Consider the following 26,869-nt stretch of genomic DNA (forward strand, 5'->3'; position numbering starts at 1 on the left):
TTCTAAATAATTCAATTACTTTCATAAATAATAAAATTTTTCAAGAATTCAATTATTTTCATAAATAAAAATTATTTTTAGGAATTCAATTACTTTTATAAATAATAAAACTTAATTCTGAATTTCAATTATTTTTAATAAAATTTTAATGGAATTTCTCGAAAAGTGTAATTATTCTTAAAACTTTTATTAAAATTCGTCAAAAGAATTCAATTATTTAAAAAATTTTTGATAGAATTCTTAACGAGAATTCAATTATTCAATAAATAATTTTTTTATTTCAATAATTAAATCTAAAATTCAGTTAAAATTTTAGATAAAAATTGAATATTAAAAGCATTATAGTGTGAATTTTTGGAAATAATTGAATTTTGTAAAGGTTTCATATTAAAACTTTGAAAATTTTAGTTTCTCATACTTTTAACTAACAATTCTGTAGAAGAATAAAAAATTTTTATTATCTAATATATATTTAATTTAAGAATTTCCGAATAATTGAAACTTTGTAAAATAGAATTGTAAACAAATGAATTTGAAAATTCTCAAAGAACTTTTTCAAAAATGATTAATTATAATGGATTTAAAGAAGAATTTTAGTTAAAAACACTTAAAAAAATTTAATTTTGGAGAAATTACAAATTATTGCAGAAATTCAATTATTTTCAAAAGTAATAAAATTTTTCGCAAAAATCCAATTATGTTCACAAATTTAAAAAAATTCTCGTAAAAATTTCAACTTATTTTATGAGTAATATAATTCTTCTCCAAAATTCAATTATTTTTAAAAATTTTAATAAAATTCTTCGCGGAAATTTAATTACATATGTTCAAAAATAATAAAATTCTTTTTAGGAATTCAACTATTTTCATAAATAATAAAACTCATAGCAGAATTGCAATTATAAGAATATTCAATTATTCAATAAATAATTGCAATTATAAGAATATTCAATTATTCAATAAATTATTTATTTTTGTATTTAAATAATTTAATTCTCGTGGAATTTGCTAATAAAAATTGATTTAAAAATGAATTCCAGTTAAAATTTTAGATTATAATTGAATATGAAAAGCAATATAGCGTGAATTTTTAGAAATAATTGAATTTTGAAATTAATTTTTTTGAAAAAGTTTAAATTGCATTTTTTTAATATTATTTTAAGTTTTTATTTTCTAATATTTATTTAATTGAAGAATTTACGAATAATTGAAATTTCGTAAAATTGAATATTGTAAAGAAATGAATTTGAAAATTGTCAAAGAACTTTTTCGAAAATTATTAAAAACAATCGATTTAAAGAAGAATTTTAGTTACAAATTCTTGAAACTAATAATTGAATTTTGATAATGAAAATAATTTTCAAGAAGTTACAGTATTTCTTATAATATAAAATAATGATTTTATTACTGTGCCATCCTTAATTATTATAAAACATGAAGAATTGGTCCGTAATTTTTCATATTTGGACCGTAAAGTCCGTATTTTACTATTTTTAAATACTTTCACTGGTTCGAGCCCTGTAATTTACAACTTAGAAAAATTAATAATGAATCAATTATAAATTATTGCGTTAGATAAGAAATTTATTTAACAGGTCTATATTTATTCATTAAAGTGTAGCAACGAAGCTACTGGTTTGCATCAACATAAAGGCACTGGGCATTATCGACAATATCGAAAGCCCATCAATATTCAGTGAACAGATGTGATAATGCAAACTTATCAGTTCTTAGGGCGCTATAATGTTTCAATCTAGATTATAGATTCGATGGACAAAAATGCAAATTACAAAAGAAAATTTCGAAAATTGCAATAAATCACTATACACTACAATACACTACCTTATAAAGTACAATTTTACAGATCAAAATTGATGATTTCGCAAAACGGGATTTATTACTTTCATTGTTTTATGATTTTCCTGAACATATATACATATATTACACATGATATGTTCCATGGAATATATATATAAATTCATTCCATCACGATAAATAATAATCGTGGATATAATATAGATACAACTACTTTTATATCTTTGAATTAATTTGTGGTTATACTTGAGCGAATATTTTAGTGCAATTTTATTATCATAAACCAAAGAGCTAAAAATAATGTTTGTAAAATCATTCAGAGTATTAAGAATATAATGGCAGATTAAATTATAATGGTTGGAAAATACGTTGCATGTTAAATAGAATAATGGCTTTTTTATGGCATATTTATATTGCTTTGCGTTATGTATATATAGAAGTATATCTTGCATTTTTTTACACTCTTGTAAAAACCTTCGCACATCAATACTTTTCATTCATAAGAAAATACTTTTTCTTCTCTTTCTTATTTTTGGAAATAATTGCGAATGTGTAATTAAATATTTACATTTTTATACCATTGTCTCTAACCTAAAATACCGAAAGAAATATTTTTGAAAGGAACAATTCTAATAGGAGAGAAAATATGCCTTAAATTTTGTAAATGTTATTATTTGGGGAAAAAATGCAAACAGATCGAAAATTTGATTATTTTCAGAGAATTACAATGACAATTTTTATTAATTTGTTAATTTTAAGAATTAATGTTTTGACATGGTTGAGAATTCAGACTAACATGATGAAAGGGTATATAGGAGCAAAAGAATGTTATAAAAAAGTAAGCGTCAAGAAAAATATTCTCTTAATTTTCACATTCACTTAAATAAATGCTCCCATTCCTTTTGGTGCATCTGGTGAATTCTGATGTGAGATATTCCGAGTGAAGTAAAATATTACTCCTTTGATAATTTACTTTGAAATATATGTATTTTCAACAAGAGATGACTAGAAACTTGTATTATAGTTCTCATATCTCCCAGAGATATGAGATACGTAAACTTCCAGCAAGGAGAGACCATTTCATTGTAAGTAGACTTGAAAATAGAGATCGCAGCACGAATTTAGCATATAATATATAAAATTTCAAACTACTGAATATTTATCGATAACGATGGCAATTTCTAACAAGTCAAATTAAAAAGCATAACTAGTAAACCTTCTATAAATATTAATTCCAATTCAATATTGTCAATAATCCAAATTTGACAAAATGTTCCCTAAATTTAATTTAATTAGTCCTTAAATTTTTGTACAAAATATTTTTAATTTAGTCAAAGCCAATATTTAGATTTTTAAAAAAATGACCGTGTGCATAAAGGGAGTAAAACATTAATTAGTTTACAAAGTAGGGGAAAGAAAAAAAAATGAGAACAAACGAATAGCGGAAAGGTAAATGCAGCGCACCTACAAGGAAATTGCTGGTTCAATTTTCGTTGTTAATTAGGTGCCTAAATATAATTGGTTGTCGTTCAAATAAAGTGTAAAAAGTAACATATGAACACACACGTATGTGACACAGGAATAAAATATTTGGTTGGTCGATCTACATCGCTGAACATTTGACCCAATTTTCACAAACTAACGCCCCGACGCTCTGCGCTACTTCACTAATGACCGAGCCCGTCAAGCATTGAATTACGTATATATGAAATATGCGGTCCTCTCGCCTTTTACCACCCTTGCAAAAAAAAAAGAAAAATTCACGTGCGCAGATATCTTTCTCTTCAACCATAAGGGATTCACCGCGACCTATCAATTATTTTTTATTCACACAAGGAAATATACTATAATTTCTCTAGTGACGATTATAATCATCCCTTGAGCAAAAATTAATTAATTACCACAAGTCGATTTTTTTTATCACTTAATAGCAGGATTTTTACTAATTGAGACTTAGGGAGAATTTTTTTTTTTCTTTAATTATTACGATCTGTAAATTTTAATCAGTGGAAATTTTGCTAATTTTCAATGAGGGACGATTCTCTCGATTTTGATTGTTTTTCATTGAAAAATCTATAGATTCATTATCAGTAAATAATGACTGGATTTCTAGTCATTATCAAATGATAATGAATCTACTGATTTTGAATTAAATTTCATTGCGATTGTAATTTATGGGAAGATGAGTCAATGAGAAACAGAGTGTAATTTTCGCACTAATGAGGGATTTTCGAGAATGATTGGCGCACTGATTTCTTAATTATTTGGCTTGTCATTTTTTGATATCGAACAAAGAATCGATTTTGTAATTAATAATAAAAGAATAATTAAAATAATAGAATAATAACAGGGCTCGAAGTAGTGAAAGTATTTAAAAATACGGACTTTACGGACCAAAATTGAAAAATTAGGGACCAATTACTAACAAAAATATAACCAGTCCAAGTCAAATAAGAGAACATTTTACTTAAAACTAGAAATTAAATTTTGTATAACTATAAAACATGAAGATATCGATAAATCTGAGTCTTCGACTCTGAGTAATCGATTTCTTCATGTTTAATAATAATTTCAATCTTACAAAATTTAGAATATTCGTAAATTCTTTAATTAAATAAATATTAGAAAATAAAAACTTCAAATAATATTTAAAAAATCTGCAATTAAACTTTTTCCAAAAAAATTAATTTCAAAATTCAATTATTTAAATACAAAAATAAATCATTTATTGAATAATTGAATGTTTCTTAAAATTGAATTCGCATAAAAAATTTTATCAACAAATTTTTAAATATTTGAATAAATTTATTTTTTTGGAACATAATTAAATTTACGCGAAGAATTTTATTAAAATTTTTGAAAATAATTGAATTTCTACAATAATTTGTAATTTCTCCAAAATTAAATTTTTTTAGTGTTTTTAACTAAAATTCTTTTATAAATACATTATTTTTAATAGTTTTTTAAAATGTTCTTTGAGAATTTTCAGATTCATATTTTTTTAAATTTAATTTTACAAAATTTTAATTATTCGTAAATACTTTAATAAAATATATGTTAAAAAAATAAAAACTTGAAATTATTTTTAAAGAAATTTAATTAAACTTCTTTAAAGTAATAAATTTTACAGAACTGATAGTTAAAAATATGAAAAATTCTGATTTTCAAAGATTTTAATTTGAAACCTTTTCAAAATTCAATTATTTCTAAAAATTCACGCTCTAATGCTTTTAATATTCAATTATAATCTAAAATTTTAACTGAAATAAATTTTTAAATCAATGTTTGTGAGATCTACTAGAATTCAATTATTTCACTACGAAAATATATTATTTTGTCGAATAATTGAATGTTTCTTAAAATTGAATTCTCATAATGAATTTTATCAATAAATTTTTAAATAATTGAATTCTTTTGACGAATTTTAATACAATATTTAAAAATAATTACATTTTTCGAGAAATTTGATGAAAATAATGGATTCCCTGAGAATAATTTTATTATTTTTGAACATAATTGAATTTCTGCAAAGAATTTTATGACTCTTGAAAATAATATGAATTTTTGATATAATTTGTAACTTATCTAAAATTAAATTTTTTTTAGTGTTTTTAACTAAAATTCTTCTATAAATCCATAATTTTTAATAATTTTTGAAAAAGTTCTTTGAGAATTTTCAAACTCATTTGTTTACAATTCACTTTTACAAAATTTCAATTATTCGGAAATTCTTCTATTAAATATGAATTTGAGAATGAAAACTTCAGAAAAATAATTTCAAGTAAAATTGAAATGAACTTTAACAAAAAAATTAATTCTTCTACAGAATTGTTAGTTAAAAGTATGTGAAAAATTAAAGTTTTTAAAGATTTTAATATAAAACTTTTTCAAAATTTAATTATTTCTAAAAATTCACACATTTTTATGTATTTAATTATAATCTTAAATTTTAACTAAAATTCTATTTTTAATCAAATATTATTAGAAAATTCTACTAAAATTATTTAATTACATTTTTCGAGGAATTCGATTAAAATTGTATTAAAAATAATTGAAATTCTGCAATGAGTTTTATTATTTATGAAAATAATTGAATTCCTAAAAAGTATTTTATTATTTAGGAAAATAATTGAATTCCTAAAAAGTATTTTATTATTTACGAAAATAATTGAATCCCTGCAAAAATGTTATTACTTATGAAAATAATTGAATGATTGCGAAGAAATTTATAAAAAATTTGTAAATAATAATAATTGAATTCCTGTGAAATTTCTATTACAATGTAAAAAAAAGGTTCTAAATTAGAGTTTATTTCGGTATTAAAATTAAAGCAAATTACGATTTAGTACAAAAATTGGTACAAAATTCGTACCTTTCTTTTTACAGTGTATTTTATGAAAATAATTAAAGGTTTGCATAGAATTTTATTCAATTTTTTTTTAATTAATTGAATTCTTTTGTTAAATTTTATTAAAATACTAGATATTAAAAATCATTGAATTGAGGAATATTTTTGAAAGTAATTGAAATTTTGCCGAGAATTTCATTAAAATTTTTGAAAATAATTGAACTTTTGACGATAATTTTTTAAAATTTTTGAAAAGAATTAAATTTCTGCGAAAAGTTTTATTGCTTTTGGAAATAAATGAATGTCTGCAATCATTTGTAATTTCTCTAAAATTAAATTGAATTCAAAGTAAAAATAAAATCACTTAATCGACCCTCAGTTCAACTATATAATGATAAATAAACAAAAAAATCTTACCTTAAAGTCGATGTAGCCATTTTTGTCCATGTCAAATGTACGGAACACATGGTCACAAAATTCTTCGGCATTCCCCGATGGGAAAAACATTTTGTACATATCGACGAATTTAGCAGGTGTCAGCCTACCGTTGGGACAGTCTTGCTGCAAAACAAAAGCAAAACAAAAAAATTAATTACAATTTTTCATTTTAAAATTTTCTAATTTTATCCCATTTCTTTGCATTTCATTCTCATTTTCTCTCCCCCATCAATTATATTTCCATTATCATAAAAAGAATATATATGATATAAAATGACAAAGATTCAAAATGAAAAGAAAATGAGCTACTTTTTTTTAATTTTTCTTTTGCCCATTCAGATAATACGTCTTTTTCCAAGAGAAATATTCAAAGGATTAAACTCAGGGGAACAGAACCTATTTAAAGTTTGAAGAGGTCTCAATTTCACCTTCTCAATAGAAGTCGTCATTTCAGTTTGAATTGCTGTCGACTGGCAAAAATTCAAATAAACTTTACCTTTCTTTTCTTTTCTTTTTTTTTTTTGCAGAATTGTAATGCATTTAAAGTACTGATTTTATAATAATTTGAGTGCATAGTTATTGTATATTTGGCACACTCGTAAAATAAATTATCTCTCAAGCATTAACAAAACACATTTTTTTTTGCTCCATATTTTATCTATTTAGAGAGTATATATAACCGCGCCAGCAAAATTCACAAGGGAATCTTCTTGCTTTGTAGTTTATTTATTTTCTTTACTCTTTGTAATTTTATTCTATTTGTTATTTTGTGCACTCAGTTCGTTTATATAATGGTTGTGACCTACATTCATTAAAACCGTACAAAACAAATTAATTTATGTATTTCCAGAGGCATTAAAAGATTTTCTTTTAAAAGTGATATGTATATTTCATACACGTGTGTAGTAGGAAAATTGTAATGAAAGTATATACCCTTACGTGGAAGTTCCATAAAAATTCCAGTGACTAGGGTTGGAATGGTAAAAATTTGGAAAAGAATTTTTTTTAGGCTGCAATGTTGATGACAATTTTAGGGATTGAGGGTATTATTTATTTTGTAAGGTTTCGAGCCTTAGATGATCATATGGGGTGCATAACACCCTAAAACATTTGTAAAGGGGATGAAAAATATGCTATTGATCGAAATATCGAATTGAGATTTGTGAAGCTAGTTAAATTTCAATTTGTATTTTCTACTTTAATTCAGAGCATTTGGCATTTAGCAATTCGTGTTGGGGTCTTTAACTTCTAGAAAACACAATTTTTCTCTTTTAAATTTTTTTGAATTTACTATCTCGCAGAAATTTTTATCTTTAAATGAATTACTTTTGTTGTATAATTCAAATGTTTTTAATCCTCAATCGCAAAGCTTAAAAAAGCTATAAAACTTTTTTGTAAAAACAAATTTAAATTCAAGTTTATAAATTTTTTCAGTATTTAAATATTTACATTTAGTTGAAAGCACTATTAAATTATCTTCTTTAATGCTTTTAAAATAGACTTCAATTTTTTGAAATTTTTTAAAATTATTTTCTTTAGAGGAAAAACTGTTTTGACTCTGGTGTGTCAAACACTCCATGTGATTCATTTGAAGGATAAAAAATTGTATAAATGAATTTTAAACTAATTTTTTTTTAAATTATTTACGATCATTTAACTATCTTCAAAAAATTATAATTACAATTTTTCAAAATAGTAATTTTTTCATAATTTCTAAATTAAATTACAAATTCAAAACTTGAGTAATTTTTGTTAAAGAGAACTTTGAATACTTAGTCATTTTTCTACAGGAATTATAATAAAATTAAAATAAAATAAAATATTTTTTCAAATGATTTCAATGTAAAATCTGTTTAAAATTTAACTATTTCTAAAAATAACAATTGTAATTCTTACAAAATTCAATAATTTTCTTCTTGAAATTTTTACACAAAATTATTGAAACTTTAATCCGTTAATAGAACAAAAAATTAATTAGTTTTTAATATAAAAATTGAAATATTATTACAGCTTTAAAACAATTAAAATTTTCCAAAATTTTCATGTAAAAATCTTTTGAAATTTAGTTACTTTTTAAAATTCATACTATAACGCTTTCAATTTTCAATTATTATCTGACATTTTGACTAAAATTCATTTTTTACTCAATTCTTATTAGAAAGTTCTACGAGAATTCAATTATTTAAAATTTTAAATACATGTATGAAAATAATTGAATTCTTGCCATAAATTTTATTAAAATTTATGAAAATAATTGAATTCTTAAGAAGAATTTTATTGAATTTTTTTTAAATAATTGAATTACTGTGAAAAATGTTATTTTTTGCGAAAATAATTGAATGTTTTTGGAGAATTTTATCAAATTTTTGTTTAAATAATTTATGTTTTTGATAAATTTTATGAAAATTTTATTTTTAGTTATTTAATTTCTTTAAACATTTTATTATTTATGAGGAGAATTGAATTCTTGCTAAGAATTTTATATTCTTTTCAAAAAAATTTTATGAAAATTGTATTTTAATTTTTAAATAATTGAATTTCTTTAAAAATTTTAGTATTTATGAAAGTAATTGAATGTTTGCTTAGAATTTTATTAAAAATTTTTTTAAATAATTGAATTCTCGTGAAAAATAATTTTATTTCTTTAAATAATTGAATTCTTGCGAAGAATTACAAAAATTTTTTTTTAAATAATTGATTATTTTCAATAAATTTTATGAAAATTGTATTATTCGTGAAGTTAATTATGGATTGTTGTGAAGAATTTTATAAGATTTTTTTCAAATTATGAATATTATACCTATTTTAAATAATTTAATTTCTTTAAACATTTTATTTTATGATGAAAATAATCGAATTCTTGCTATAAATTTTATTTAAATTTTTTAAAATAATTGAATTACTGTGAAAAATTTTATTATTTGAAAAAATAAGAAAGTCATAATTGAATTATGTTCCCAAGAATTTAATAAAAATTTTTTTTAAATAATCGATTTTTTCAATAAATTTTATGAAAATTTGAATTTAATTTTTAAAGAATTGGATTTCTTTAAAAAATTAAGTATTTATGCGAAAATAATTGAATTCTTGTTTGGAATTTTATTAAAATTTGTTTAAGTAATTGAATTCTGGTGAGAAATTTTTTACCTGAAAAAATAATTGAATTTTTGCGAAGAATTAAATAAATTTCTTTTTAAATTATTGTTTATTTTCGATAAATTTTGTGAAAATTGTATTTTAAATAATTAGATTGTTGGAAAAATGTTATTATTTATGAAAATAATTAAACCTTTGTAAAGAATTTCATCAAAAATTTTTTAAATAATTGAATTTCTCGAAATTCAATTATTTAAAAAAATTATTTTTATTAATTTTATTTTTTATTAAAATTTTCTGAATTGTTTCTAAGAATTTTTAAAAAAATATTGATAATACATTTTTTATTTAAAATATTAGCTATTTAAAGTAGTTTAAATTCTCAAAAAAAAAGAAAATAAGTGCTTTTAGTGTCAGAAATCTAAAAAAAGTATTCAGACCTGATGGAGGTTCAGGTCCAAAGTAGAAAATTTTGAATTTCTTTTTAAAAGTACATAGGTATAAGCAAATAGTATGGACGCTTTAAAAAAAGTGAATAATAATGATAAAAGTGTCACCACCAGCCCCAGGGATCGGTTAAAATTCAAAATCCGCAATTCCAGAGAATTGAAATTCCCCTGGAATATATCCACGGAATTTGCTTAAACATTTAAATGGTCACTTACCAAGGAATCCTTCAATATATCTGAATATCCAGAGGACTTCCGGAGAGAAAACTTTTCTATGTTAATTTCTGCCATATTCACCGTGACCAAATAGAAGAAGAAAAAAAACATTATATTCTATTTTAAAAGGCAAAGGCTAAATTCTGTATATTCTCGGATCAACTCGGCTTTACTAGGAGAAAAACTGAAAAAGTTAAAGTGAAGTTGTGTAAAGCGCGTTTTAATGATGTGACCCGGACAAGTGACTTGGCCGGGGAAGGATCGAGTACACACCAAATGGAATGTGTGGGGTACGTGTTGAGACCGCGTATTTGAATATTTACATATACGAGTGCACTAACGTTGTTCCTGAAAATGGCCATGAGCAAATTCTCATCTGCATAGACGATGCGTTGAGCGTTGAAAAGCTATATCTTCTGGTCTGCGAGTTTCAGTCTCGTGCTTGAGAAGCACTATGTATGTATTTTCTTGCATCCCATTCTGTGCTGACTTCTTACCTTTTGTCCTATATATATATAACCTCTGCCAAAGCACCATTGTACATTACTATTATCAATAAAGCTTCAGTCATGTCTGCTTTAAGAAGATTATTATTATCTAGAGTAAGGAGATTTCCCCAATATTGCCGACAATTCGCTATATTTTCATGGTGAATTTCATCTCATCATGAATTATGATTTTCATAGCCAATTTTACTTCATCGTATGCGCATACAGTGAATAGAACATTTTTGATGATGATTGAACCAATATCGTAAATTTAATTTCCAATCCGGACAAAACATTTTATTTATTAAGGGGATGGTGTAGCTGTGAAATTTTGATTCATCGAAATTTACGTTGTTGACGGACGGCTATTTTTTGCTGGGCTCATTTTTTATGATCAAACAATATGCTCTGTTTTAATGAAAATGAAAAAAAAATTTTTTGTTCATTTTAGAATTTATGTTTTTTGAAAAAATTAATCTTTTTCGAATCCATAAGCTTTGTTATTCGGAACCATGAAAAAAGCAGGTAAAAAATCATCAATCAGTAAATACTAATAAAAATTTAAAAAAGTTAAATTACATTTAAAACTTGAAAAATTCTTTTTAAATAAATATTTGAATATTTACTTTCCAACAGATATTAAAATATTTTAAATTGTTTTCAACGTTACACCTTTTTGAAATTTAACTATTTCTAAAAATTACAACTATAATTCTTCCAAAATTCAATCACTTTTCTTTATGAAATAATTCAAACCTCGATTAACATAAACTTATTGAAAACTTAAATTTTAAAAAAAAAGTAATAATAAATTAATAATTTTTGCAGAGAAGCAAATTTCTATAAAGATGTAAATTTTTTTGGCTCCTCACACTCTGCTCTTAAAGGACAGTTGAAGTTGTCACTAATTAATGCGTTTTAAATGGCATAATGCTTGATGTTTTTATGTACTGCTTATATGTTTCTTATACTATTATAATTTTGTTTTTTTTGTAAATGTAATCAAGGGTATAACCCGTTAAAGTTGTAAATAATAAATAATAATAAAATAATTTTTCCAAATAAAATGTTAAATGTTATTACAGTTTTACAACAAATAAAATTTTTAAAAATCCCTTTTTAAAAATGTAATTATTTTTTAAAATTCATACTCTATCGCTTTTAATATTTAAATATTATCTAAAATTTTAACAGAAATTCATTTTTTAATCAGTTCTTATTAGAAGAATTCTTCTTCAAGAATTCAATTATTTAAATACAAAAAATTAATAACTTATTAAATACATTATTGAATTCTCGTAAAAAATTGTATTATAAATTTTTTAAATCATTGAATTCCTGTCAAAAATTTTATTACTTGTGATAATATAATTAAAGAATAAAGAAATTAAAAAAAATTAAATAATTGAAGAATTTTATAAAATTATTTTTAAATGATTGATTTTTGTCAAAAAATTTTATGAATATTGTATTTTAAATAATTGAATTCACATAAAAATTTAATAAGTGTTGGCGAACAATTTTACTACAATTTTTTTAATTAATTGAATTTACAGAAATTTTTCGAAATAATTGAATCGTTTCAAAGAAATTTATTAAAATTTTTTGAATTGATTCGATGAATTTCATTAAAACTTTTGAGAATAATTTTTTTATTTCAATTAATAGCAATTTAAAGTAGTGTAAATTTTCAAAGAAAGAGAAAAAAATCTTTTGAAATTTAATTATTTCTAAAAATTAATACTATAACTCTTTAAAAATTCAATTATTAACTAAAATTTCAACTGAAATTCATTCTTAAACCACGAGAATTCAATTACTTAAACAAAAAAAATAAATAATTTATCGAAGAATTGAATACTTCTTAAAATTGAATTTGTAAAAAGAATTTTTTCGAAGAATTTTAATACAATTTTTTGATAATAATTGAAATCTTTCGGGAAATTGATTTAAAATTGTATTACAAAAAATTAAAATCCTGCGATGAGTTTTAATAATTTAATTCTTGCAGCGTATATTGTAAGAATTTTATTGAATAATTAAATTCCTGAGAAGAATTTTACTTTTTTAATTAAGTGAATTCCCGTGAAAAATTTCATTTTTAAAAATAATTGAATTCTTGAGAAAAATTTTAAAAAACATTTTTCAATATTAATTTTTTTCTATAAATTTTATGAAAATTGTATTTTAATTTTTAAATAATTGAATTTCTTTTAAAATTTCAGTATTTATGAAAGTAAGTGAATTTTTGTTTAGATCTTGATTAAAATTTTTTTAAATAATTGAATTGCCGTGAAAAATTTTATTACTTGGGAAAATAATTGAATTGAGGCCTTGGATCCAATAACTCGCCCGACGCTCGAAGGCACGCGCTAATACCAGTCGGGTAGCAGTGAGTGGCCCAGAGGCGCTCACTGCTCACTGACTGGCAGTTGCGCGTTCCTCCAAGCGTCGGGCGAGTTATTGGATCCAAGGCCTCAATTATTGTCAATCATTTTGTAAAAATTTTTTTAAATAATTGATTTCTTTTGAAAAATCCTATGAAAATTGTATTTTAAATCAATTCAATTCCTGTTGAAACTCTATTACTTATGAAAATATTTGAATTGAATAAAAATATTTTAGAATAATTGAATTCTCTTGGGAAATTTTAATAAAATGAAATTTATAAAAATGAAATGAAAATAATTGAATTTTGAAAATTTTTTGAAAATAATTGAATTGTTTCAAATAATTCCATTAAATTTTTTTCAATTGCTTCTACACAGAAAAAATTTTTTTGATTCAGGTAAATATTTATGTAAGAAAGAAACTGAAATAATTTTTTTGGAATGTAGAGTAAGTTAACATAATTTTTTTTTTCTAATTGTTTATGATGGAGAATAATTTTACAACATGAATAATGTTAGAAAATAAATAGACAACTGTAAAAATGTAATTTTCAATAATGATGTGGTGAAAATTCAATAGTTCCTCCCAATAAAAAGTAGAAAAATTCAAGAAATGCAGTAAAAGAGAAAATCTTGTTTCAATATTCAAGAAAATGATTAAAAAAAACATTTTTTTTTTTGACAAAATGCCAAACCAGCATAAAATCTGATTTAAAAAAAAAAAGAAAAAAAATAATAAAACTTTTCAATCTCCGTGAGGATTTAAAAGTGTCACCAATTTGAATGCACATGAAGTCGTTTCGCCAGTTGTTTTTATCTTATTACTTTTGAAATTCGAGAATGGCGTGACGACTATAATAAAAATTGTAATTTCACGCAAATAGTGTTTTATTTGAAAAATGACAGTTCACTTTAACAACTGGTACACATTTTCCAGTTGCTGAAATTTCAGGTTAAGAGCATTGATTTTTCGACTCATTCATATACCACATGTACATATGTGACGACAAAGCGGATTTTAAGTTTTTCTTTTTCTTCTTCTTCTCCTCTTCTGCAATATGCTGCAGAGAAATTTCACCGATTTTTCTATACATATGTATATAGTGAAAGCAATGAGTGGAAAATATAATAAAAGGAACAATTGAACGGAAGCTAAAGCGGATTATTAAAAGAATTTAATCCAGTGCTCTCTTTTTATATAGAAATCGACTCTTAGTGATGATGAAAAATTAAATCCTATGCTCTATAATCTTTCATTGGGATTCTTATTTTACACAAATTGGCAAGTAAATCGTTTGTCTTAGTCAAAGAATTTATTTTCAAATCAAGCGAACTGACTCAGACTATTTTAATCATTTTTCGTAAATTTTACTCCTTTTGAAAGTTACGTTTTAACTACAAAAAAAAGGTGCATTGGGAATAATTAAACTTGTACTCTTTTGGTAACGTTTCTTGTTGAACAAAAACAAAATTAGCCAACGCACATTTCTATTAATTAAATGTCATCGAGTCGCATGTTTCAAACAAGGATTGAATTTAAAAAAGAAATTCAAGTGAATAAATTTAATTTGCAGTTTAATTCAATGCGAGTTCAATCAATGAGCAACAGATTTTCCTAACAGAAGTGATGACACTAGCCCATATTTAATGATGCGTGCTCAAGAGCCATTGGAAAATTGAATATTCAGCTATTTGCAATCAGTGGTAATTAATGCTGTGGATTGTTCAACATTCAACACACGTTCGACATTCATAGCCATGTAAAAATTGAAATCTAATATAATTAATTTCAAGTCATTAAAATATTCACTATGCGATTACGATATATTCGGGGCTCTACTTGAATTCTCGCACTGCACACAAAATGTTGGAAATAATATAATAATTGCGAAAACTTGACAGACTATTTTATGGATACCTTCATAATTATATTTCACAATTCACAATGAAATAATGATCCTTTGTCAATAAAGCTCATGGCAAACAATGTATCAATTACGTAAAGAGCGAAACGTGGAGAACAAACAAAAAATTCGTCTTTTTGATTGATTGTTGTTCTGAATGCATTTTTGCATATGTCCTTGTTTCATTTCTGCTATTTTTATTTCCTTTGCTACACTCTAAATCGCAAACTGTGATAGATGGATTTTGATTTATAGATTCCATATCGTGATTTATCTTCTCTTTCCTCGAATCTAATACCGTTTCTCATAACCGTTTTATATGGATTCAAATGATGTTCCAAAAAAAGAGAAACGAACCCGATTGGTTATACAGTATAATCAAATAACGAATTTCACACTATTTTATAATTTCTACAAAAATACTTTTATCCTAAAGGTTCGAATATTTCATCAAATTTAATTTTTTCTGTACAAAAACCTTAGCATTCATCAACTAAAACCTACTATTTACTACTTTTTTTACGATTTTCTACTACTTGGATCTACTCTTTTTTTAGATTTGTGACAACAATCAGAGCTTGAATCAGTGAAAGTATTTAAAAATACGGACTTTACGAACCAAAAATGAAAAATTACGGACCATTTAAGGACCAATTATTAACAAAAATATAACCAGTCCGAGACAAATAAGAGAACATTTTACTTAAAACTAGAAATTCAATTTTTTCATAACTATAAAACGTGAAGATATCAATAACTCCGAGTCTTCGAGTCTTCGACTCGGAGCAATCAATATCTTCATGTTTTATAATAATTAAAGATGACCAAAAGTAATAAAATCATTATTTTATATTATAAGAATATTGTACTTCTACAAAATTATTTTCATCGTTTCAATTCAATTATTATTTTCTAGAATTTTTAACTAAAATTATTTTTCATAATTTTCAAAAAAGTTCTGTGACAATTTTCAAATTCATTTTTTTACAATATTTAATCTCACGAAATTTCAATTATTCGTAAATTCTTCGATTAAATAAATATTAGAAAATAAAAACTTAAAATAATATTTAAAAGAAAATTCAATTAAACTTTTTCAAAAAAATTAATTTCAAAATTCAATTATTTCTAAAAATTCACGCTATATTGCTTTTAATATTTAATTGTTATCTAAAATTTTAACTAAAATCCATTTTTAAATCAATTTTTATTAGAAAATTCTACTAGAATTCAATTATTTAAATACAAATACAATGCAAATAAATAATTTATTGAATAATTGAATTTTCATGAAGAATTTTATAAACAAATTTTTAAATAATTGAATTCTTTCGACGAATTTTAATAAAAGTTTTAAGAATAAATTACACTTTTCGAGAAATTTGATGAAAATAATTGAATCCCTAAGAAGAATTTTATTATTTTTAAATATAATTAAATTTCTGCGATGAATTTTATTGCTCTTGAAAATAATTGAATTTCTGCAATAATTTCTAATTTCTATAAAAATAAATTTTTTTTTAGTCTTTTTAACTAAAATTCTTCTATAAATTCATAATTTTTAATAATTTTGGAAAAACTTCTTTGATAATTTTCAAATTTATTTGTTTACAATTCAATTTTACAAAATTTCAATTATTCGGAAATTCTTCAATTAAATATGTATTATAGAGAATGAAAACTTCAGAAAAATAATTTCCAGTAAAATTAACTTATTTGAAATTCAATTATTTCTAAAAATTCATACACTTTAAAAAAATATTTAATTATAATCTAAAATTTTTAGTGAAATTTATTTTTAAATCAATTTTTATTAGAAAATTGTACGAGAATTTATTTATTTACAAAAAGTGTGTATAGAAAAAAACAATAAAATTAATATTAGTGTATTATCGCAAATTCTTAAATACAAAAATAAATAATTAATTAAATTTATTTAAATGTTTCTTAAAATTGAACTCTCATGAAGAATTTTATCAACAAATTTTTAAATAATTGAATTCTTTTGGTGAAGTTTAATAAAATTTTTAAGAATAATTACATTTTTCGAGAAATTCGATTAAAATTGTATTAAAAATAATTAAAATTCTGTGATGAGTTTTATTATTTATAAAAATAATTGAATTCCTAAAAAGAATTTTAGTATAAGAAATAATTGAAAATTACGAAAATAATTAAATATCTATAAAAATATTATTATTTGTGAAAAATTATAATTTGTGAAAACAATTGAATTTTTTTGAAGAAATTTATAAAAAATTTGTAAATAATTGAATTCTTGTGAAATTTGTATTTTTTTATTAAAATAGTAGATAATTTTTGAAAATAATTGAATTCCTGAAAAGAATTTTATTATTTATAATGATAATTGAAATTTTAACGAGAATTTTTAAAAATTTTTGAAAATAATTAAATTTTGGAAAAGAATTTTATTATTTCTAAAAATAATTAAAAGTTTGACGAGAATTTTTGAAAATTTGTGAAAATAATTGAATTTTTGAAAATAATTTTATTATTTCTAAAAATAATTGAAATTTTAACGAGAATTTTTGAAAGTATTTGAATTTTGCAAAAGAATTTTATAATTTCTACAAATAATTGAAATTTTAACGAGAATTTTTGAAAATAATTGAATTTTGCAAAAGAATTTTATTATTTCTAAAGATAATTGAAATTTTGAAGAGAATTTTTGAAAATAATTGAAGTTTGGAAAAGAATTTTATTATTTTTAAAAATAATTGAAAATTTGACGAGAATTTTTTTAAAATTTTTGAACATAATTGAATTTCTGCAGTCATTTACAAATTTCTCTAAAATTCTCCAAATTATGTCGTACAATTTACGAACTTTTCGTGCTTTTTCTATCCAATTACGGACTTTATGGACCTTTCTGAAAAAACTGACTTTTACGGAATTGAAGCAATTTTACTAACCTTTACGGAATTTACGGACCTATAGTTCGACTCTCAGACAGCAGAAATGCCAAACTAAAATCATCGAAATCGACTCTAAAAGTAAAAATTTCGAGTAAAAATAATTTCTAAATAAAAAGTGCACACAAGGCTTGCAGTATGCCTTAACAATTTGCAGTTTGTTAAATTTCAACTCCACGCGTTTGCCTTGCGACGAAGTTAATCGAAATTCGGAAAGTATTTAAGACTAGCTCTATTATTTGGCAAACATCTTCTGCAGAGTTTAGTTGAATAATGGAAAATTAATGCCTGCTACGCTATGAAGATCAACAGATTCGATTAAGCTAAGTTAGTTCGAGGGAAAATGGGAGCAGCAAAGTTTTATCGCGTTCGTTGCACGCGCGACGAAGAGAAAATGAACAAAAATGGACGTCATGGTACACGCAACTGGTTGCAGGCTCTTTTTCCCTCTCTTTAACCATCAAAATGCCATCTTACTTTATATGCTCACGTAAAGATGTTTCTTTCGAGTGTAATCGACGGTGCAAGATGATTTTGCGAAATTGTATTTCCCGGCTCGTTTACTTTTCAGTTAAAAGATTCCATTACGTACTTTAATTTTATCACTCTTGGGATTAAACTTTAATAGTGGCTACTTCGTTTAGAGTTGAGCTTCAGACTTACCAAGCACTAAGTCATAGTCGAGCCTCGCTGGTAATGATAGTTTATAGTGTGGCCAATGAAATGCCAGCGGGTATTTTTCATCTTCAAGAAATTTTTATCAAAAGACCAAATTCATAAGGTGTTCAAAAATTATATTCAGTAATTCAGTTTTCAAAATTTACTTTTTCCCTGACTTTTTCCTAATTTCCAGAATTTTTCCTGACTTATTTCATTTTTTCCCTGAACCTAAAGAATATTCTGATTCACTCTAAAAATTATTAGATACACAAAAGAATTTTTTCTTTAAAAAATTGTTGTAAATAAATATTAACGAATTTCTTTAATTGGAAAATGATTCGAAAACATCAATAACTTCTTTTCTAAATAAATATTTAATCGTTATAAGTTTTCCATAGGAATTAAAATTCTCCAAAAGATTCAAATTCAAACCTTTTTTAAATTCAACAACTTGTAAGAATATTATTATAAAACATGAAGATATAAATCACTCCGAGTCTTCGACTCGGAGTAATTCGTATCTTCATGTTTTATAAAAATTTAGATTTCCATAAAATTTTTCAACAAAAAAATTAAATTATTTACAAAAATTATAATAAAATTCGTTGCAAGAATTAAATTATTTTCATATATAATAAAATTCTTCACAGGGTATCAATTATTTTTAATACAATTTAAAATAAATTTCTCAAAAAATGAAATTATCATCAAAAATTTTTTGCAAGAATTAAATTACATTTCACAAATAATTAAATTCTTCGCTGAAATTCAAAAATTTTCAAAATTTACTATTTTAATAAAAGTTCTCAAACGAATTTAGTTATTTAAATAAAATGTAATATTATATTATTTTTATAAAGTGTAATATTATAAAAATAATGTTACTGTAACTTCTTCAAAATTATTTTTATTATTTCCATTCAATTATTATTTTCTACAATTTTTAACTCAAATTTTTTTATAAATAAATTATTTTTAATAATGTTTGAAAAAGTTCTTTGAGAATTTTCAAATTCATTTGTTTACTGTTCATTTCGATTATTTGTAAATTCTTCAATTTAATATAATAGGTATTATTATTATTATTATTTATTTACTACTCTCGCAACCTCAGCAACTAATGTTCTAACAACTACCGAGGAATCCTCTACTGTTCCATCAACTACAAAAAAATAAGAAATAAGAACTTCAAATAATTTAAAAAAAAATTATTTCTACAAAATTGTTAGTTTAAGTATAACAATTTATATTTTCAAAGATTTTAATTTAAAACCTTTCCAAAATTCAATTATTTTTAAAAATTTACGCTATAGTGCTTCTAATTTTCAATTATAAACTGAAATTCTTTTTAAATTAATTTTTATTAGTAGATACTACGAGATTTCCATTATTTAAGTAAAAAAATTAATTATTTATTGAAGAATTGAATACTTCTTATAAAATTGAACTCTGATAAAGAGCTTTATCAAAATCTTTAAAAATAATTGAATTCTTGAGAAGAATTTCATTTTAATCTTTGAAAATAATTCAATTCTTTCAAGAAATTTAATTATAAATGTGATGAAAATAATTCTTAAATTCTAATAAAACTAATTATATCAACATTTTTTAAAATAATTTAATTTTTGAGAAGAATTTCATTAAATTTTTTGAAAATAATTCAACTCATGAGAGGAATTTTATTAAAATTTTTAAAAATAATTGAATTCTTACGAAGAAATTTATTATTTTATGTAAATAATAGAAATTTCGTAAGTGAAAAAAAAATAATTCATAAATTGATTTATGAATATAATAATAAATAAATTTGATTATTTTTGAAAATAACTGAAATTTTGGCAAGAATTTTCTTAAATTTTTTGAAAATAATTCAATTTTGAAGAAGAATTTTATTATTTATACAAAGATAATTGAAATTTTGAAGAGAATTTTTTTTAAATTCTTGAACAAACAATAGAATTTTTTTTTAAATTTTAGTATTATTTATGAAAATAATTGAATTCCTAAAAAGAATTTTATTATATTAAAATAAATAATTGAATTTCTGTACTCATTTGTATTTTCTCCAAAATTCAATTTTTTTAGTCTTAAATTCTTCTATAAATCCATTATTTTTAATAATTAATTAAATATATATTTAAAAAATAAAAATTTCACAAATTTCAGAAGATTTTGAATTATTAAAATTTTTCAAAAATCTAAATTCTTTTAAATTTCTAATTCAATTTATTCGAAATTGAAATTTTCTAAAATTTCCAATTGAAATCTTTTGAAGTTCATTTTTTTTATTAAAATTAAAAACACAACGTTTTTTCAAATTCAGTTAATTTTGAAATATTTAAGTAAAATTTATTTATTTATTTCAAGTATCAACGGGCTTACAAAATAAAAAACGCCCTTTCGTACAAAGTACTAATATATAAGAAAAGGAAAAAAGAGAAAAAAATTAAATCATTAAATAATTTCTAATTAATAATTTTATGAATAGTTCTTTAAAAATTAAGTTATTTAAAAAGAAATTATTGTCAGAAATAGAAGAATTTTAAGGTTTTGTAGGTATTAGAAATATTAGAATTCATGCATGAATTCTAAAAGACACAAAAAAAGAACTTCACTAATTCAGTTTTAGAGAAGTTTTCTTTAGTTTTCCGATGTATAGCAATTTATTTTTTAACAGTTTGTTGAGTAAACGGAATGTTTTTTTCCAACTGTTTTTTTTTAAAGCTTCGCCAAGAGATCTTTAAATTTAACTATATATGAGTGTTTTACTATAGTGATTTTTATTTATGAAGAGGGATCGCATTTAAAAGGTGTCATACGGAGCTAGAAAACAACCGAAGGAAAAGTATTTAGAAAAGCAAAACTTTTTGTGTATAGAGTGTTATCCCAAGATCGTTTTACGTTTCGATGAGAGAAGAAACGAGATACTATAAACAACTAAACTTTTGTACTGATTGAAAAGTTTACTCTCGGATTTTATTTTACTGAACGAATTGAAAAACAATTTCGACTGTTCGAATAAATACAAATAAATTCGGAAAAAAAGAAACAAAAGTCGACGAATAGAAAAAGAAAATATTTTAATATTTTCTTTTTCTATTCGTCGACTTTTGTTTCTTTTTCCATTAGATTTGTGTTTATGACAAGAAGAATGATGAAATGATTTTTGAACTTCATGGAAAAATTCAAAAGTATATCAACTTCCTTACAAAGATAAGGAAATAATTGAAAAGAATTTTTTTTATTCCTTTTGCGAAGAAGCCATAGCTAAAAATAAGATTTCTGTGAAAAATGACCTTCTTGACATCAGGAGAGTGTATAGAGAAATTTTTGACAGTAGCTTCCGGACTTTGATTGATTACGCTTCCTCTAAAACGGAAATTAGAAAACATGTAGAATGACAAAATGTTATTCAAGTTACATGGAAGACAAAAGGATTACTTCCTCTGACAATTAGAATAGTTTAAATGTTTCGAGCCTAATAAATGAGAAATTTAATTTTAGATAAATATTCCATCAAATTTAATACCATTCCAGAATACGAAATACGTCTATCATTTCCTCTTGTGAGAATTTAGAAAGCGAGATGTGAATTCCAAGAGAATAAGGGAAAGCCAAATAAGGAAAGTGACAAAAGAGATCGAGAATGACGCTTTTTGGCGAATTCGATTTCCAATTTACCATCAAGTCGACTTCCAAAGAGAGCACAGCACCTACCTCTCTTTCACATTTTCCCTGACGAAAAATTTTTCTCTCAAATGAAAGTTTCAGCAGAAAAGATAGAAAGAGGAAATGGGACTAAGGGAGGAACGAGGAACGAAGAACGATAAGCTGTTGAAGAATGGATCGGTCAACAGAAGTTGAAGTGAAACAGTCTATATTGATCGACTGGCACTAAACCATTATACACCTTACAATAATAAGTCTATAAATTAAAAAATGTGAAAACTCTTTTTAATCAGATTTTATACTCTAGATGGAAATTCAAATTCAGTGAATAGAAGGAACTTTCATCTAAAAATATTAGACTAAAAAGAATAAAAATAAAAGTGCGACCTTTTTTTCTAAACTTCGAAACGGAATAATGAATCTCTAATAAAAGAAATATAGCGTGGAAAAGTGTTGCGAGCAGAACAAAAATCGATTTTCTCGTGCGCTGAAATGCACCACTCTCAAACAGAACAATGTTCCCACTGTAACCACCTTTATTATGGAAGCTGTTGTGTAAATAAGAACTTCACCGCACTAATGGGAATGTATAACAAGCATCTAAAATTTACAGACATGTTGAATGTTTTCTATTTTTCAAACAGTTTTACAGAGAGATAAAGTATTTTTCCCTCGCTCGTGAAATTTCTTTCTACAATTCCAAATTTTATCACTACAACGGAGCTCGAACCAGTAAAAGTATTTAAAAATACAAACATTACGGACAAAAAATTAAAATTACAGACTTTACCAACCAAAAATGAAAAATTACGGACTAATTACTAACAAAAATATAACAGTCCGAGTCAAATAAGAAAAATTTTACTTAAAACTATAAATTAAATTTTGTATAACAATAAAACATGAAGATATCGATAACTCCGAGTCTTGGACTTAATTTTAGGAAATTTCAATTATTCGTAAATTCTTCAATTAAATAAATATTCGAAAATAAAAACTTCAAATAATATTTAAAAAATTCAATTAAACTTTTTTAAAAAAATTAATTTCAAAATTCAATTATTTCTAAAAATTCACACTATATTGCTTTTAATATTCAATTATTATCTAAAATTCTACTAGAATTCAATTATTTACATACAAATACAATGCAAATAAATAATTTATTGAATAATTGAATTCTCATAAAGAATTTTATCAACAAATTTGTAAATAATTGAATTCTTTCGACGAATATTAATAAAAGTTTCAATTATTTAAATACAAAAATAAATAATTTACCGAATAATTGAATATTTCTTTAAGAAATTGAATTCTGATAAAGAGCTTTATCAAAAATTTTTAAAATAATTGAATTCTTTCAAAGAATTTTTCAAAATTTTTATAAATAATTGCACTCTTAAAGAAATTTATTTAATATTGTATTAAAAGTAATCCAAATCCTGCAATGAGTTTTATTATTATTTATAAAAATAATTGAATTTTTGCATCTAATTTTATTAAAAATTATAATTTCTTAAAATATAATAGAATTCTTGCGAAGAACTTTATTAAATTTTTTAAAAATAATTGTATTCTTACGAAGAAATTTATTATTTTTGAAAATAACTGAAATTATAGCATGGATTTTAATAAAATAATTGTTATTAGAAAATTCTACTAGAATTCATTTATTTAAAAACGAAAAAAATAATTTATTGAATATAATTAAATGATTCTTAAAATTGAACTCTCATGATGAATTTTATCAACAAATGTTTAAACAATTGAATTCTTTTGACGAATTTTAATAAAATTTTTAAGAGTAATTACATTTTTCGAGAAATTTGATTAAAATTGTATTAGAAATAATTGAAATTCTGCGATGAGTTTTCTTATTTGTGAAAATAATTGAATCCCTAAGAAGAATTTTATTATTTTTAAACGATATTTAATTTTTGCTAATAATATTATTACTCTGGAAAATAATTGAATTTCTGCAATCATTTGTAACTTTTGCAAAATTGAATTATTTTGCTACAATTTTTAACTAAACATTTTCTATAAATCCAGAATTTTTAATAATTTTTGAAAAAGTTCTTTATGAATTTTTAAATTTATTTGTTTACAATTCAATTTTACAAAAATTTCAATTATTCGGAAATTCTTCAATTAAATATATATTATAAAAAAAGCTTTAAATAATATTTGAAAAATCCGCAAATAAAGTTTCTCAAAAAAAATTAATTCCACAGAATTGTTAGTTAAAAATATGAAAAATTCAAATTTTCAAAGATTTTAATCGTTAACCTTTGCAAAATTTAATTATTTCTAAAAATTTACGCTCGAATGCTTTTAATATTCAATTATAATCTAAAAGTTTAACTGAAATTCATTTTAAATCATTTTTTAGAAAATTCTATACGAGAATTCAATTATTTAAATACAAAAATAAATAATTTATTGAATAATTGCATGTTTCTTAAAATTGAATTTTCATAAAGAATTTTGTCTATAAATTTTTAAATAATTGAATTCTTTTGACGAATTTTAATGAAATTTTTAAGAATTTTTCGAGAATTTCGATTAAAATTGTATTAAAAATAATTGAAATTCTGCAATAAGTTTTATTATTTATGAAAATAATTGAATTCCTGTGAAAATTTTGTTATTTATGAAAATAATTAAATGTTTGCGTTGAATTTTATAAAATTTTTTTGAAAATTATTCAATACTTTTGGAAAATTTTATTAAAATAGTAAATATTGTAAATCTTTGAATTGAGGAAAATTTTTGAAATAATTGATATTTCGAAATAATTTTTGAATTTTGAATTTTGAATTTTTGAAAATAATTGAAATTTCGACAAAAATTTTATTAAAATTTTTGAAAATAATTGAATTTTGGAGAACAATTTTGTTATTTATAGAGATAATTGAACTTTTGATGGGAATTTAATGACAGTTTTAAAAATAATTGAATTTCTGCAATCATTTGTAACTTCTCCAAAAATAAAATTACTTCTTAAATTTAAGCTATCATTTAATATTCAATTATTATTTCAAATTATAACTGAAATTCATTTTTTAACCAATTTTTTGAAAAAGTTCTATAAAAATTCAATTATACAAATACAAAAATAAACAATTGAATAATTGAATTTTTCTCAAAATTGAATTGTTGCGAAGAAATTTATAAAAAGTTTGTAAATAATTGAATTCCTGTGAAACCTTTATTATTTTATGAAAATAATTTAACGTTTGCGTAGAATTTTATCAACAATTTTTTCAAAATAATTGAATACTTTTGAAAAATTTTATTAAAATACTAGATATTAAAAATCATTGAAATGAGGAAAATTTTTTAAAATAATTTAAATTTTGCCAAGAATGTTAGTAAAATTTTTGAAAATAAATAAATAATTAAATTTCTCCAAAGAATTTTGCTATTTATAAAAATAATTGAAATTTTGAAGAGAATTTTTTTTTTAATTTTTGAATATAATTGAATTTTTGCGAAGAATTTTATTACTTTTGAAAATAGTTGAATTTCTGCAATCATTTGTAACTTGTCTAAAATTCTTCAAATTACATCGTACAATTTACGAACTTTTCATTCTTGTTGAATCAAATTACGGACTTTTTGGACCTTTTTTTTCAGAAAAACGGACTTTTACAGACTTAAAGTAAATTTACGGACCTAGTTCGAGCTCTGTTGTAAGGATTTTTATCACTTTAAGGATAAAGGTAAATTAAAAAGAAAAACTCCCTAATTAGAATTGTACTCTAGGCGAGAATAAAGCGAATGTCATTTATTATAGAGAAAAAGTTCAAGTAGAAACTTAAAAAATCAGGCAATTTAAATTCAGCACATAAAATTACACTACTCCTCACACATAATGCTCCAACATATAGTCAACAAGGGCTTATAATGACGAAGTGTGGCAGTTTGTCAAATTAACATATCTTCGGCCTTTTACTCATTTCTGTCTTTTTTTTCACCCAGCAAGATTGTGTACGGAAATGGCTCCACTCCCCTGAAATGCTTTCCTTGCTCCTATTATACGAAAAGTAGAGCACGACTCACAAGCTTTGCTTGCTATTCAAGAGCTTTTAGTTTCTTCTTTATACGAGTCCAGAATTCACGTATATAAACTTATCCTTTTCGGGGGAAAAAAAGAAGAAAAAAACTAATACCACTTATAAGGAAGGAACATGACTAATTGTCTCATTTTTTCCTTGCAACTTTAGTATCAAAAATCGAAAATGATGTCAATGATTAAACACTTTTATTTGTTCTCAAGAATCTCAAGTAGATGATAAATCATCTATTAAATGTTTGTTCTCAAATAAAAGTGTTTATGTAAAGCGAAAATCATTTAGTTTAATTGTAAAAGTTGTCTCCCAAGAAACAATCCCCCTATAAGAAGACTAAAGTCAAACGTCAAGATCCTGCCTCAGTCACTATTTTATTTACGCTCTTCT

At 22.8% G+C, this 26,869-nt stretch overlaps 2 protein-coding genes across 6 annotated transcripts in view; both read right to left on the reverse strand.

Annotated features, from left to right (window-relative positions):
• The window catches only part of LOC122500689 (neurocalcin homolog), a 233,014-nt gene that overhangs the window by 68,744 nt on the left and 137,401 nt on the right, over nt 1-26,869 (reverse strand). The gene's annotated exons all lie outside the window — the stretch shown is intronic.
• The window catches only part of LOC122500687 (neuronal calcium sensor 2), a 203,481-nt gene that overhangs the window by 39,578 nt on the left and 137,034 nt on the right, over nt 1-26,869 (reverse strand). For all 3 annotated transcript variants that reach the window (XR_006301504.1, XM_043609740.1, XM_043609741.1), the window contains one exon: nt 6,581-6,724. Coding sequence is in view for 2 of the 3 variants with exons in the window: in XM_043609740.1 (XP_043465675.1) it covers nt 6,581-6,724 (144 nt within the window). In the remaining variant the exon portion in view is untranslated. The remainder of the gene's footprint in view (nt 1-6,580; nt 6,725-26,869) is intronic.

The sequence above is a fragment of the Leptopilina heterotoma genome, unplaced genomic scaffold (genome assembly GCF_015476425.1).
Source record: "Leptopilina heterotoma isolate Lh14 unplaced genomic scaffold, ASM1547642v1 Lhet_19, whole genome shotgun sequence".
In the NCBI taxonomy this organism is placed as follows: domain Eukaryota; kingdom Metazoa; phylum Arthropoda; class Insecta; order Hymenoptera; family Figitidae; genus Leptopilina; species Leptopilina heterotoma.